Consider the following 16264-nt stretch of genomic DNA (forward strand, 5'->3'; position numbering starts at 1 on the left):
GTGAAATTAACTCTTAAATGAAACACTTTCCAAAAACTAAATAATAAGTAACGATTACATTTACATTTTTGAGCATTTACTTTTTGCTGCGCAAAATTTATAATGTGGAGATTTTAACATAAAGGTAGACAGTTACGAAATGAAACAGCATCGCGTATTAAAAAAGAAAGTACGTCTTTGGCACGCACTGACGCCAAATCAGCGTTGTAATAATATATTCCCTTAATATTATAAAAAAATACTTAATAATAATAATAGGTTGTGCATATTTTTCTCTACAGTTAAAAATATGTTGACGGTACATTAAAATATTGGTGCTATGAGCGTTTTTGGACATAATTGACCTAATGATATGTTCACAAAACATTTTTCACTGAATTTTGAAAGTTGTGACAGTTTACTTTCAATTGACATAATTATATCGATTATAAAATGAGTTAAAATATTGGTACACATGTTAGAAAAAGGAATCGTTTGTTTATCATAAGAGAATTGGTTTTAAACAGCGATAATCGTATTCCAATCTGTAGACTTAGTACAAGTTTGCTTTACATTGAACGAAAACAAAACAAGAACGCGTTCGGCGCTCTGATTGGCCGGCACGAATGAACCAACCAATCAGAGCGCCGATCGCGCTCTCGTTTCGTAAAGCAAACTCGTACTAAAGGAATATAAAGATTTTAATATAAATTAATGGTGGTGAGAATGATAAACAATGTTTTTAATGGTTATTTTTAGGTTAAAATAATTGTCATAAGTATGCGAATGTTATTCATAATTACTGTTACGATGTTTGACATCATATAACTATAGATATAATGTAAATATTTAGCTATATGACCCGTTAGATCGGTGTAGTATTTTAACGAGAGCAGGAATGCAAACTTAACTATACTCTTGGATAGGCTGAACTTTGTTCTGAAGCCGTGTTTTTTATAAATAAAATTGGCTAATTATTTGCTATAATCAATTATGTTTTACGAGGTAACTCGACTAATTTCAAGTTACGCTCGGGGCTCATGGTCATTGCGCAACAATCGACGCAGAAATCATCGCACAGCCAACTCTATCTATGAGCCCCTTAGCATGGAACGATTATGATACTTGAACAAACCGTAAAACATAATTAATATTTTTGCTACAAGTTGAAAAAGCACTAAGTTTCTCGCAGATGCACCCATAAATGGGTAGACAATCTGCTTAACTCAACGAATTATGAGCTAATAAAAGTTCATTAACTAAGGTAAATAAACGATGTTAAGTTAAAGACAGAGACAGTGAGATTTTATTAACAATTCAACCGGTTTTGATATCTATGTCGTTGTAATAAGGGTAGTATTTGCAAAACCAACTTTATTATTTTCTTTAGTTTTTATCTTGTATGCAATAGAAATCAAAATCGTTTGGTTAATCGTAAAACTAACATCAATTATTTCGAAATGTATGGAAGTTTTGGGCTTTATGTACGAATGGAATTTTGCTTACATAGTTCTTCAGGAAGTGTTAGATTTATAATGCTATAGAAAATGTTATTTTTATAACCATTTTACGGATAATGTTATTCACGACAGTTTATTCGAAAAATACTTTGGTTGGTTTTCTTTCATTACGGATAAATTAGTATTATTCAACTTTGTAATATTAAAAGCACCATAAGTATTCTTCATAATATAATTATTATAATATTACATATTTAAAAAGCCACCGTAAATAAGATCACATATATTTTTCTCGCATAGAGGGCGCTAGTTACGTTAATAGTCCTCTACAATAGTGGTGATTATTGTCTTTTTATCTGTTGTCCAGAAAACCTCGATTTTTTTCAAGTGTTCGAAGTATGATGCAAATTGGACAAAGGTAGCCCTTAAATAAGCTTTAGTCAAACCACTTGGTGTTACAGTCACTATGCAAGTAGGTTAATTATTACAAAAATAACTTAAAGATTATTTTTTTTAACACTGAATGAAATACAGGGTTTCATTATTCCGTTTTCCTATTGCCTGAAGTAAAAAACTGGATTTTTGAATGATAGATTGGAGTTTACAGTACTGGGAATGTTGAATGGATTAATTATACTTTTCACAGGGACAAATTTTATCGTCCGCAAGGAACAATGCTTTCGTGTGATCTACAAATTGTTGATACTGGTCTGGATGTGTCAAGTTAAGTTTGTAAACGCACGTAGTGTAGGGACACATTTATTTTTAAACCAAAAAGAAAAACAACCTTCCTTTTTGATGCTAAAACCATGTTCAATAGTCACTTTTATCACAGGTTCTTTAGTTTATTTAGAGTTAGATCTTAGACATTGGCATTAGATAGACAAAATATATTATATAATATTTAACCGTGTTATAGGAGTGTTTGTATGTTTATACGTTTTTATACTTCATTGGGATAGGCGAAAGAGGTGTGTAAGATTCGTAGCAATTTACGGTCCTGTTTACCCCCATGAGAGATAGGCTTAAGTTATGTATGTATGAGGATAGGCAAATACGCACCTATTTAATGTTACACTTTCAAGCCAGAGAGCCTAATACGAGTTTGTTTAACGTTTAACGAGACCGAAATGTTACCGCGTATAGCCCTCTGATTGGCCTGCTCCAATGAACCAACCAATCAGAGGGCTAGACGCGGTAACGTTTGGATAAAAGAAACTCGTACTGGGCGAGAACGTGATTGTTTTGAATGAGTATATTATATTATGAATAAAACGTAATAAGAGACGAAGCTATAACCATACACCAGGCATAATTGTAGCCAGTTTGATAATTAAAAAAAAACGAACGATTATATTATCTTCTGACAAGTCACCAGGACTTTAAGTCTAATAAAAAAACAAGTAATTCCGATACATTTTTCAAGCTTACAATAGTTATCATTCGTCTCAAAATTATTGTCGATTTATATTGCAATAACTTTTAATAATATGTCAAATGGACGTTTGCGCTATTTTTAACAAACTTTAGAACCACAGAAAGGGTGATTATAGTTAAATTAACATTGTTAAAATATATTCCAAAAACAATACAAACGTGAATCCGTGTTACAACGAAAGAGTTTTTAGTTGCAACATGTATTGTCTACGCCAGCGTCTTTATTTTGTGACTTGTCTATGATTCGGGGAAGAGAATGCTTTCGACGGGCGCCGGGGCTGTTAAGTCGTCGTGCTCCGAACGCGACCAATCCTGTGAAACAAATAAACACATTATAAAACACTTTATTTTTCTAAATACTTTATTCTACTTCTTTCTTTCTATCTTATGAGGCGGAAAAGCAACTTTAATGTCCATTAAATATGACTTATTTTACAAGCAAATTTTAATTACCTGTGGCAAGTACTTTGCAAAACGGCAAGTGCCATTTTTAAATACCTAATAATGTTTGTAATGAACGTCTCGGGCAATTCTTTCCTATTTTACCACTATTAGTGTTGCCCAGCAAGAGTCTTGCAAGTCTCGCATTTACCAAATATACAACTTTAATTTTTAATACGATTATGATTTAACTGTATTAACTGTAGTATTAACTGAGATTTAACTTGCAGATTTAACTATACAGTTATATTGTAAGGTGTGGCCGCTATTAAACAACCTCAAAATATAGTATACTAGCTACTCTGTTTCGTCATTGTAAGATCAAAAGCACCTAACATATAAAAAATAGCATTAGGCTAATAGGTATTTATTTGTGAGACTAGCAAGACTCTTGCCGGGTAGTTAATACAGTTAAATCATAATCGTATAAAAAATAAAGTTGGCTAATTGGTAAATGCGAGACTTGCAAGACTCTTGCTGGGCAACACTAATCACTATGTAATATAATGAATGAATGAAAATTACCTGCTCCTCAGTGCTCGCGAAGAATAAGTAAAAGAGATTTGTGCCCAGATCAATTGCCGCCGCCAAGTAGAACACCTCACGCCATTGACCCAGCGTTTGCTATAAAATACAAATAAGTAAAATATTAAATTTACCATCGTGATGAGGGTTACATAACCAAAATATTTTTTTTGTATTACAAGTACAAAAAAATTATGATGCAAATACAAAGAAGAGATGTCATACTGTGACATCTCCTTTTTATAACAGCTTCATACTTGTAACACTAGATATTATAAGTTAACATAATGTAATTGATGTAACTGTTTGCTGTTTCTTTTTTCATAAAATAAGGTGGAAAACTAGCACTCAGATCACCAGGCTGGCTGGCTTTTACCTCTTCAAAATTATAATAAAAATACGAGAACTAAATCTCAGTACAAACTTTTACATCATTTGAATTGAATTGGATTGGATTGGATTGAATTGGATAGTGTCAATATTGATAGTTAACTTTCAACAAAATTTTAGCTCATTTGGTTTAAGATATCTGCTTAAAAATTTACTACTACATAATAATTACAGTTATGTACATTACCTGATCTGCCTTTATAATATGTCCGACTACATAGGGCGCCATGAACCCGCAGATGTTGCTCGCGGCGTTCGTTATACCGTACATAGTGCCCGCGAACTGCGGCGACAGGTCGATGTGGTTCATTTGATTACCTGTAACATTATACACCATATATTACTACTATACCACCATATATTATCCCTTCGTATGCTGGAACGCAGATCTACGCGAGACACAATGTGTTTTATATTGTTGTCTTATATACGAGAGGTTAAAATATTAGTGTTACATTGTTCTCACATAGTTCAAGCAATTGAAACAATATAACCAAGAATTGAATTGCGAATATGATTGAAAAATAGTAACCTATGGTGTTCCTTGCTCGTTCTTCTCCATAGGAATCTACACTTTGGAACGAGCAAACAACTACAGAGGACTGACAGACGTTGTTAATATTATTATATTTGCTTTGACGTTCAAGAGTGCCTTCCTGGTCTATTTGAAATAGATAATTTTGACTTTGACTTGACTTTATTATGGGATGTAATGTAATATGCTTGTTGTTTCAGCAAGGAGTGAGCAGAATGTAATACCTTAGCTAAATAATTTGAGCTTTATAGCCTTATAATAAAGCGGGGTAAAATCGTGTATGTATTATTATCAATTAACATGTCTGTCAGTTAGATACTTGTGTAATTACTTCGATTATAATAGACGGCTAACCTAATAATAAATACTTAGTAAGCACAATCCGACTCTATAAAACTGAGTCTTGCATTTCGACTTTAAAACTCTCAGTTAGAAGATTTTTACAACAAGAGAGAATCGAACCTGGTTCTTTAGCTCTGAAGTCACGTCAGTTACCAGTGTAAGTACTTGACCAACAAATTAGCTTTTACCGCTACTCTCGAGTAATCACATTAAACGCTTCCTCTACGCAGTCTACGCAATGACCCGGGCAATAGAGCGGAAAATCAGCTGTCTTTGTAGCAAGGTCGCGGGGTCGTGTCCGCTAAGTAAACTATACTAATCAATTAATCGTTCATTCACTATCCATATAATTATACCTTATGCGCCGTAACAAGGTGCGGCTGACAGATTCAGTAACGTTTCGTATCACTCTTGAAAGTTGCTGCGATTTAAATTATGCCTTAGTATTTTAACTGTATCACATTCGTATTATGTTAAATCATTCGGAAGTGTAGTTAATTAAATTAAAACCAACCGGAATGTTCTAGTCTTTAAATAAAATCTAATGAAATGAAAAATAAAGTAAAGTGTTATGCGTATAACGTAAATCCATAGTCGTGTTTAGTGATGGGATGTACTGCTACGATGGATAGGTAGTCGATGTTTTTTTAGAATAAAAAACGAAAATCGTGCGTCGTTCAATTATCACTCTTAAAAAACCTTTAATTATGTGGGTAAATCTACTGTAGACGCGGCTCTCTCTGCCCGAACCACAGTGACTTTATCTAAGCACAAATATGTAGTAGACTTTTCCGGCGCCGTTGATAATGCGTGGTGGTACTTAATCTGAAAGATCGTGGTTGCTTTAGTAACATATACAAACTAATATACACTTATATTCTTCACGGTTCTGTAAAACTCAAACTCTGAAACACCTCAGGGCTCGGTCATAAAATATTTATTTTGACAAGTATATACACGTAGTTACACTGCACAACTAAATATCACACACATTTAATAAAAAAATTAAAGAGAATTAAATGTATGCTGCGAGTATCGATAGCGATAAAAAAAGATTTTTCTAATGTCCATCCCTAAAGAGAGACGTCAACGTCATACAGGCATCTGTCAGCCGCACCTTGTTACGGCGCATAGGGTATAATTTCAAAAATAATTGTAACACATCCTCACCACGCTCTTGGTATATTATTTTAATTTATTAAGGAAAGGATCTATTGGTTGCAGGTAAAACTAATCGGATTAAATAGATAGATTTTATGTATGTATGTAAAATGTAATGAAAATCAAAGAACTATGTAGATTGTAATATGTAGTCGGCGCTCTGTTTCTGCATACATCAAAGGACTCCTACCTTCTTAGATGAAGCGAGACATGAGAATTTGATGTATGTATCTAAACGGTTTTATAGTTATTATATAGCGTTTATAATTAAGACCTAGCAACGTAGTTATCCTGTCAATGATTAATAAGATAATTATAATATCTTTTAAACTCACCGGCATAAGCAGCTCCGCCAAAGGCCGAAGTGATGCAGAGCAGCAGAATGACGGCGATCCTGTCGCAACCAGCCCACGCGATACCGAGCAGACCAAACGCGGGGATAAATGCCGCTGTCGAACAAAAACATCAGTCGTTAGATATAAGTCAAGGGTAACACACTGTTTATAACTACACCTCTCATTTTAATTGCTAACCCTAACTGCCGATTTCAATCCGAAGTCTATAGATTAAGATCGATTTTTAACATTCCTTCTATAGAAGTTCTATCAAAAATGATGATCGATCGAAAGGTTTTGGGCTAAGATTAGTTATTGAAATCGTTAGTAATTCTGTCAGATTTTCTACCAAAATCAGGGGAAGCTCTTTAATTACATTCAAGACAAGTCAATCGTTATGTTGTTCTTTATTGTCCAGTTGAATAACTTTACACTTTATACTATACGTAGTTTTAGCGCAATAACCATTCATAACCATGAAATAGATATAGCATATTACATCAAGTACACGCATACTAAGATACTACGGAAATCAATATTATCTGTAGGCATATAAACATATCTACTATATTTAATTATATAGATAGATATTATTAATATAGATATAGATATTATTAATTCTAAGCGCTTCGATTCGTTTATCTGCACGCTAGTCTAGATAACCTATGTTCTAAATGGACTTGATCTAGCCGCATTGCGTCGTCCGTTAGAAACAAAAACAAAATATCGAATCAGCTACCTAATTTTATCTAAGGATATTTATCACTACGGGATCAGCCTCGTATCTGATGTGTTATTAAACCTGATCTTAAAGATGGGAGAATCGAATGAGGGCTAACGTTACTGAGCTCATTATGTGTGAGGTCCAATTTGTCCAATCAAAAATTGACTATCCAATGGTTTGTTACTAGGAACTCTTGATACTAAGGGAAAAAAAGAACTGGCAACACTGGTAGCCGGTTGTCAAAAATCGACACTGCTATTGAATTTAATTTCAAAATTAGTTTTATGTATGATATAATTATAGCTTTTAATGCATAATATTATGTGAATTTACGTATGTACGTACTAGGGGCAGTGTTTTTTATTTTGTATTGGACAAACAATACACAATATTAGCACAAAGACGATTAGCTCTCATTGGACCTTGGGTCAGATTCCCTACATTAGGAAGCCAATCAATAAATGATTTCTACTCACAGACAGTGTTCCAGAGTTTCATACTGTTGAGCCTGGATATCCATCCTTTGGCGAGCGTCCAGTCAGCGAATATACACAGTAATATACCGCCCAACCACGCCGTCAAGTACGGCAGGGCGCTCAGTCTTGAATTCTGCAAATAGAAGTCAGATATTAGTCAATATTTCTCTTAAAAGAAAATGTAGTGGATTCTGTTTAACAATGGCATGATATATTCGTTCCAATCAGTCAAAGATGAAGCTTAAAAGACAATTTTGATCTGTAAATATTAAGTGTGAAAATTGGACATCATTTATTTATTTTTATTATTTATCCAATTTATACACAATGTTGAGAAGTATAGAACATTTTCATATTCTTAAAGCACCTTTGTTACAAATGCAAATATGTATTAGATTTATTCCAATCTTTTGTCAAACTTTAATACATTTTTTTATACTTACAGCTACAATATCGAAGTGCAGTATATTGTTCATATAAGAGGGTAGTTCCGTGAACTGGGTATAGAACACCCAAGCCTGGCCACACTGCGCGATGAGAATGGCCCACAGAGGGACACAGGTCAGGAACTTCAGCCAAGGTATTGATGACGAAGGTTTATCTTCTTGCTGAAAACAAAAAAAAAGTATTTTTCTTTTCTCTTTTTTTAAAAACGTTGCCCCACGCTAGGACATTTTCCTGTGTCATGGATGCGTTTACAAACATAGAAGTTCACATACACATAATGACATGACACCCAGACTCGAATCAACAATTTGTGGATCACACAAAGAGTTGCTCCGTGCGTGAATCGAATCCGCTACATGTTACGCGACAGCCCAGCCATTGCACGCCCGGGCAGTCCAATTTTAATGTATTTGATTTTGTCATGTCATTTCTTTTATGGCCCAGAATTTTTAAATTTAATCATACCAATTGTTCTATGGCCCTACTAGGCAAATAATACGAACTTTCCTCGAATACAATAGAAATGTTAATGAATGGTACTGACATAAGCGTCATATGTCAATATCAATTACAAGAGAAGTTCATCGACACATCGGCATCACTGACTAATCAAATATCGGATCATATCAACGACAAATAAGTTCGGATTACGACACAATAAAAATAAAAGTTTTTGCAATATAGGCTCTCTTCTTTGTCTAGGTGGCAAGGAACCATTAATCATGTGAGGCTTAATAAGGGGAGAAGGGGTTCGAGAAATCGAGAAATCACGAAGCATCTTTGGGGGACGGGGAGTGTAGTAAATTGTCGTGTGTATTTCTTTTTTCGTCAAACGCTTGTAGGTAAATCAGAAATAATTACACATTAATTACACGCTACATAGCAATACCAAGTACAACGGTAATCAATGACTCATTGTCAATTTTACTTCAGTTACAAGTTAAAATATGCATCCAATAATTTACCCTATGTTTTTACCTACCCTAAGTATCCACTCATTAATCAAGCACTTTCCATTTCAGGGAATTTACGAGTCATTGTTCAGACAACATGCGGTATTTAGTACTAGTATTGCATGTAGATACAAACTTATATACAGAGTATATATAAGTAGGTAGGTAGGTACTGCAACAAAACATCTGTGAGGTCGAACTGTGTAATGACTCATGTTTGTCCCACATTCTGATAACTGAGCAAACTGGCATACATTTACGTAATTTATATGTATTGAACAGTCGTTTATAATTTAATTCACAATTAATTAACCATTAATCTTTCTTTGAATTATAAAATGTTGCTGGTGTCATCATATGCATTTATTGGAATGTGTAAACGTAATCGTTTACACTTTGCACTGTTCCCTTAACCTTTTCCTGTTACTGTATCAAAATTGTCAAATATAGCAAGTAGCCAGTCCACCCAGAACCATGTGCTCGAAAATATACGTAACGGAATAGTTGTTTTATATTCTAACTGGTCTATCCAGAAATATGTGCTCCAAAATATACCTAACTGAATATTATATTTAAATAAATTACGATTTTTCAAAAAACATTGTTTGATAACATGAATCATACTTCAACGAAAACATTTTCTTAACCGAGGTCAACCGAGGTTATTGATAACTCTTTTAACGAAATCTGGTCAGACTTAGATTTTCAAGGTTTCGTTCTTTTTTTTGAAGTGTAGTTATAAGAGTTTTGTTTTCTGTTATTATTCAAATATAATTTCAATGTTACCACTTCTGCCTATTTGATAATGTATGGTATATATGACTCGTGGATATAATCTTTTAAAGAAAATGTAATGTAATCAATTTGTTCAAATGTAATCAATTTTAAAACGCTTTCAGAAATAGTTCTGTCACTACAAATTCTTTACAAATTAAAAGAGATAGCACGATATTTAAGTATAACTTAAAATTGAGTAGCATTTCAGTATTCGGACTTTAGTGTATAATTTGAACATCTAAACTAAATTAAAATTACAATTTCACTCACCTGAGGTCCAATAGTAGTAACAATATACTCAATCTCCTTCGGACAAATTCTGGGATGTTTCTGTGGCGTGTCAAAAACTAGTAACAGCCAGAATATAAACCATACGACTCCAATACCGCCAAATATATAGAAACAAAGAGGCCATCCACCAGCGAACTCTAGGGTGCACAGCCATCCTGATATAGGTAATGTAATCACTGTGCCAATGTTTGAACCTGAAGAGAAGAATGAGATTTATTACTTAGATCCGACCCGCGAAAGACGATTTAAGGTAAGCGTCCACAGGCCCGCATCGTACGTATTCCGTATGACGTCATCAGTACGCATCGCATGTAGGCATTACTGATGATGCGGTCCGTACGATGCGGATCAGTGGACGCAGTTATATGAGTTTCTATACAAGACAAACTAAAATCCGTTGCGTGCGATGCGTACGATACGGGCCTGTGGACGCGTACCTTTGATGCACCAAGAAATTAATAATAACTCTATAGCCAATGATAAATGTCAATGGAATCAGCTACACTATAGTTCATTATGTTGTAAGTGAGTTATTACTGAAAAAGTTGATATTTCAATATCATTTATAACTCTGATCCTTTAAAACAACTCAAACTTTAATGCCCACCCTTTAGAAAATTTTGCCCACCTCTGTTTTAGTCCATATTTAAAATCTAAGTATTAAATACTTCCATTGTCAGCACAACAAAATCTCATAATTTAAGACACATTTAATGAATAAAATAAAAACATACCTACTTATGAATTAGAGTGAGTTAATTAACATGCACTAATACATAAACAGAGTAACATTACCATAAGTAGAGAATAAATTAAAATTATTTTTGAAGACAATTGTTAATTAATTATTAGATAATACATACCAGCATACACATAAGCTGCAAACTTAGATCTCTCTAATGGAGGAATCCATCTTGCTAGCATAGCATGCATCGCTGGGTAAGTAACACCTTCAGCTAAACCAGCCAGTGCACGGACAGCGATGAAGAACGAAATATCCGTATATGCAGCTATTGGACTTAAAATTGTGAATACTGCAGTGAAGAATATTCCTAAACCATACACTAGTTTGCCTCCATACATTTCTGCTATTCTTCCACCTGGAATCTAGAAGCAAAAAATAAGGTTTTATTTGAACAATATTTCCTCTTGATCTTTATGTTATGTCAATAAAAACTATGCTATTTAGTATTCAAACTATTACAATTAGTACTAGTTATTTAATAATCTCTACATAAAAAAATTAATTGCTTTTTTTAGTCTCGCCAAAATTCGAGAACGACTAGACTGATTTGGCAAAATTTTTGTCTTGAATTATTTGTGGAAGTCTAGGAAAGGGTCCAGCAAAATGGGCCAGCTAGTGATGATTAAAGTATGTAATATTAATTTCTTTATTTTAAATTGCAGTCAACATATCAAAATTAGTTACCTGAGTAAGTACATATCCATAGAAAAATGAGCCTAAAACAATACTTTGTTGTTGTACAGTCCAATTGAAGTCTCCGGGCCTCTAAAACAAAAGGAAATAATATTTATATTCTATGCCTTACACATCTATGAGTCACTGAAACAAATTCTAAATCTTTTGTTTATGATCTTAGTAGTTACATTGGTTAAAATAAAACAATTTCGATTGCTTTGTTACTCAACAAAATAGGTATAAGTTACTTATTTACACTGTTATGTTATTACTGAATACAGTATTATAAATTGTAAACATTATGTTAAATAACAGCATCCACATTAATGGATAATTCCTAAGATAAATACACTCGGGAGCATAGAAATGGAGTCAGTGGTGTTATATCCTTTTCATTTCTTGAATAATATTTTCTGATACAAGGATTTTATTAATTGGCATTGAATGTTGTATGAAAGGCAATTTAATAACATTTAAAATGAGAGTATTTAGTTGTAAAACAAATAAGTTTTCTTAAAGTTATAGAGGGTTCTTTAAAATGTTATAAAAGTGGCTCAGTTTTTTGCCCCCAAGTGTATTACTGATATCTCTAGGCTCTAGTTTAGTACACAATATTATTACAAGAATTATTATTAGTTTTATATGAGCTTTTAATTTATTTTTGTCTAAACTCATAATAGTTTATAAACACTTTACATTCAAAAGTAATAAAAATAGAAATGATATATCTAGCAATAAGTTATTATCATAGAAGTGACTATCACTTTATAGATTAAATAGAGATATGTTACCTGTGGTACAGAACTATTGCTGCTTGGACTGGCAGGACAAACATCAACATCTGATGAAGAGTTGGTTGGTGTAGGTGTTGTGGAGTTAACCATAGCTACTATAGCCACTGAGAGGTTCACTCTCATGGCATACACACTGGCAAAGCCCAGGAACCCCATAATACCAAGCACAGTTCGACACTTGATCCATCCTGTAGTTTCTTCCACTAAAAAGTTTTAGATACAATGAGTATTTATTACGGTAAGAATTTGTTTATTTATTTATCTGTTAAAACTTAAAAACATCAAGGCCAACATAATTTCTAGTTACAATTCGTAATAATCCACAATGTATAGGTACTACAGTTATGTTTAATTTAGTGTTGTCGTGACTAGACCAACTTATTAGCTACAGATGATTATAAACGTAAGTCTTAATTTAGTCATTACTTACGCGTTCGTTTTGTGCGTATTCACCATTGTATTGCGAACTTGGATTTAATTTGACCTTTAAAGTTAGATAAAAATGCGCGTATTGTTCTAAGGTCGAATAAACATAACAAAACCTTACCTGGTTCCGCCTCCACCAAGTTCCGACGGCTACTCGTAACATCATTTTCTATATCCGAGTTTATAATCGGACTTTCCTCTGCTGACGATGCCATTCTAACGTTCTAAATTACAATATCAACACCATTCCGCACCAATATTATTACTTAAATTAAACCTTTGTCACTGAACTTGATATCATCTAACACAATTGTTGGGAAGTTGCGTTTAAAATCTGTTACACTGCAGTTCCAGTATGAGTCACTGGATAGACTTTTTGTTAGAGATTTATTTAATTTGTTCGTAAACAAAGAACTCGCTTGTCGTTTAACCAACTGACAGTGACATGACAGCTCAAAATTTCAAGTTGACACTATAATGACAGATAGTTTCCCTGATCGTTACGTTTCGATCATCGATACAATACGTTTTGTTATTAATTTACAACAAGACAAAAGTATTGTGCGCCTTTTTATAAATCTTTTATTTTATTGACATTTTTGCCTTTACAAACATACAATTTCACATACACCTAACACTTAGACCTAAAACAACAAACTGTAGATAACACATTGTTCCGTGCGAGAATCAAACCTGTGACACGTTGCACGGCCAGTTGTCCAGCCACCGCGCTAACTGTGCAGGCCATTAAAATGGAAGGGAATTAAGTCCCTTAAACTATCTAACCTGGGATAGGTCATAGGTCCCAAATAATTTAAAATTGTTACAGAAAAATCCTGACAATATTTTATCTAGCTTAGAGATTTAATCTGTGTCCTCGCAAGTCACACTTGACTATCCAACTGGTTGTACCTAAAATTCATGATCAGCTACAATGTGATGATTAGCAGCATCAGCATCCTACAAAATTTTGATAGAAACTGTATATTTGAAATGAAGACAATGGAAAATAATAACACAACAATATTTTTACTAAAATGTTTTATTAACCAAATAATATTTAAGAATATGAAAATGTAAATGACTATACTCATTAAAAAAATTATTGCCCATTCATCTTCACTAAGTACATTAGAATGCCAGCGACCAAATAACACATTGGCACAATACCAAACTTTCTAGTTTGTTTTTATTCACAAATATCTAAAGTTAGCTGTCTAGCTAGGTACATAAAATCTTAATATGAAAATAAATATTTTACAGACTTAAAATTCCCATTCAAACTACAACATTTAGATACACCTATAAAAATGAACACATTACCCTCCTTTGCATTGCATGGTAGGGTAAGAATTAACAAAGAGCCCTATAATATTGTAACTATAAAATTAAATTAGAAAAGAGGCCATAAACTTTTGCATACAGTAGGTAATAGTAAGCCCATGATAACAGTTGATATGAGATTTACACTGTGATTGTCTAGAATATTTCTTCCACTGATATGTTTTACTGTGAGACTAGAGTGAGACACAATCTTGCCATCTTTGTCTAATCCTGAAACAGAAACAACAATATAATAAATATATTATTTAATTAGAGACTGAAATTGTACACTCTATAACATCTATAATATTTACCTGAGTATTGCAATGTTGCTCCCATTAAGGAATCTATTAAACTCCCAAGAAATCCTCCAAGGGCACCGAAGAAAATAATAGGCCACTGAGGAGGTGCATACATCCATAGAGACTTTTCAGAAAAGTAATAAATGGTAAAATATTGTGATATGCCAATAGCTAGACCTCCCAGCGTGCTGAAAACTGTTCCGATCACACTAATACCACCATTTGTGCCTTTAGGAACCTTTTTAAAAGTAGTGACTAAGTAAGGGTCGGAGTCTGAAAATACGGTTCCCAATTCTGATGCCCAGGTGTCACCATTACAGCATGCAAATACACCTGAAATAAATACAATATAAATTAAACACTTAGAAATAAAAACATAGATTTTTATACTTTTTAAAAGATAGTATAACTTACCCAGCATTCCTATGGAAAGCCAAGAAGCTCTGTAGTCACCAACAAAGTCTATTGGTCTTTCAGATGCTCCTACATCCAGTAGATACAAAAGACCAAGCTGTGCAGCCATTCCTCCATTACAGAGAACTTGTATCCAATTTCTTTGCCCACCTGGAATTAATAAATATAGAAAATTAATCTGTTGTGTGTTTGACCTTATCAAATTTACTGTTTTACATCAAAGTGGTGGCTTTTTTCAGCTTTTCAAATTTCTCAGTAGTAGCATGGAGTCTGGAATTGTCCCAGTATATAACAATAGGAACTTGTAACATAACTTGGTTAAAAGTGGTTATACATTGTATAGCAATATTATGTGCCATAATGAGTACCTCCTTCAGGGATAAAATGTGTGATGTTGCATAATAATAATTTATAGGTGAAAATATATTTTGAAGACCAAAATAAATCAACTAAACTATACCTTCTTTGAAGTCTTCCTCAATCTTTCTTTTTATATGTGGCCGAATTTTTGTGGCTTTTGAAGATGATATGAAGAATGTTATAAGGCAGGCCAGAAATGAGTAGTTGCTCAGTGTTAAAATAAATGCTAATGCACAGCCAAGCACAGCTCCATTTAGGGAAACACTTTTCTTTCTGTACCCATGCACAGCAATAACGAGAGGTATTAGACACGAAGCTAGCCATCTTCCTGGAGATATCACTACCGGTTCTGAAAGAAATATAGAATATTACCCTTTCTTACACACACTATTTAAACATGCATTTAATCTTCATAAATTCGTATCACTTCATAGGTAAATGATACAGATTATCGCTATGTTGTTTAAGTTCAAAGTTCGCGGACTTAGATAAGTAAATAAAATATATTACCATCAAAACCTTCGTTTGTTGTTATGAATTTGGAATAAATTAAGTTGATGATCCACATCGACATCGATAAGGGTATCGCAAGGGCACACAACAGGACGGTAATTAAATGTTCATCCTTCAAAATTTTCTTATTTTGAGCCATTTTTTACTTTCACCAGATTTCCGACACAGTATTTTACAAATAAAAAATATTTAAAATGACAGAACGGTACGAGAATACTGAACAATTTATATTACATGCTACTTGTTTTCATTATAATGAACAATTTGGAAACGAAAATTTAAGGAAATATTTTAAAATAAATTGGTGAAAGTTAAGCCCGGTGTTAATTTTCACGCAAAGTAACCCATTTATTTTGTTTGAAACTTCAACTTCAGAATCATATTATCAATCAAACATGAAGTTAGTGTTGCACGTTGGATATTTATGTTACTACTAAAT

The 16264-nt window shown here is 33.3% G+C and overlaps 2 protein-coding genes across 2 annotated transcripts; both read right to left on the minus strand.

Annotated features, from left to right (window-relative positions):
- Positions 1–1894: 1894 nt before the first annotated feature.
- On the minus strand, positions 1895–13368 carry LOC118269352 (sialin). The gene is made up of 11 exons (XM_035584419.2): positions 13035–13368; positions 12485–12690; positions 11703–11783; positions 11137–11380; positions 10253–10467; positions 8249–8413; positions 7806–7938; positions 6606–6719; positions 4420–4550; positions 3843–3941; positions 1895–3188 (listed from the first exon to the last, which is right to left on the minus strand). Exons 1-11 carry the CDS (start codon positions 13126–13128, stop codon positions 3114–3116), a joined length of 1557 nt encoding a protein of 518 aa, XP_035440312.2. The 5' UTR covers positions 13129–13368; the 3' UTR covers positions 1895–3113.
- A 569-nt stretch (positions 13369–13937) lies between these two features.
- Positions 13938–16255, minus strand: LOC118269346 (transmembrane protein 19). Its single transcript, XM_035584413.2, has 5 exons — positions 15823–16255; positions 15413–15661; positions 14953–15102; positions 14551–14871; positions 13938–14467 (listed from the first exon to the last, which is right to left on the minus strand). The coding sequence occupies exons 1-5, from the start codon at positions 15962–15964 to the stop codon at positions 14307–14309; spliced, it is 1023 nt and encodes a 340-aa protein (XP_035440306.1). The 5' UTR covers positions 15965–16255; the 3' UTR covers positions 13938–14306.
- Between the last annotated feature and the right edge of the window lie 9 nt (positions 16256–16264).

This window comes from Spodoptera frugiperda, chromosome 2 (genome assembly GCF_023101765.2).
Source record: "Spodoptera frugiperda isolate SF20-4 chromosome 2, AGI-APGP_CSIRO_Sfru_2.0, whole genome shotgun sequence".
Taxonomy (NCBI): domain Eukaryota; kingdom Metazoa; phylum Arthropoda; class Insecta; order Lepidoptera; family Noctuidae; genus Spodoptera; species Spodoptera frugiperda.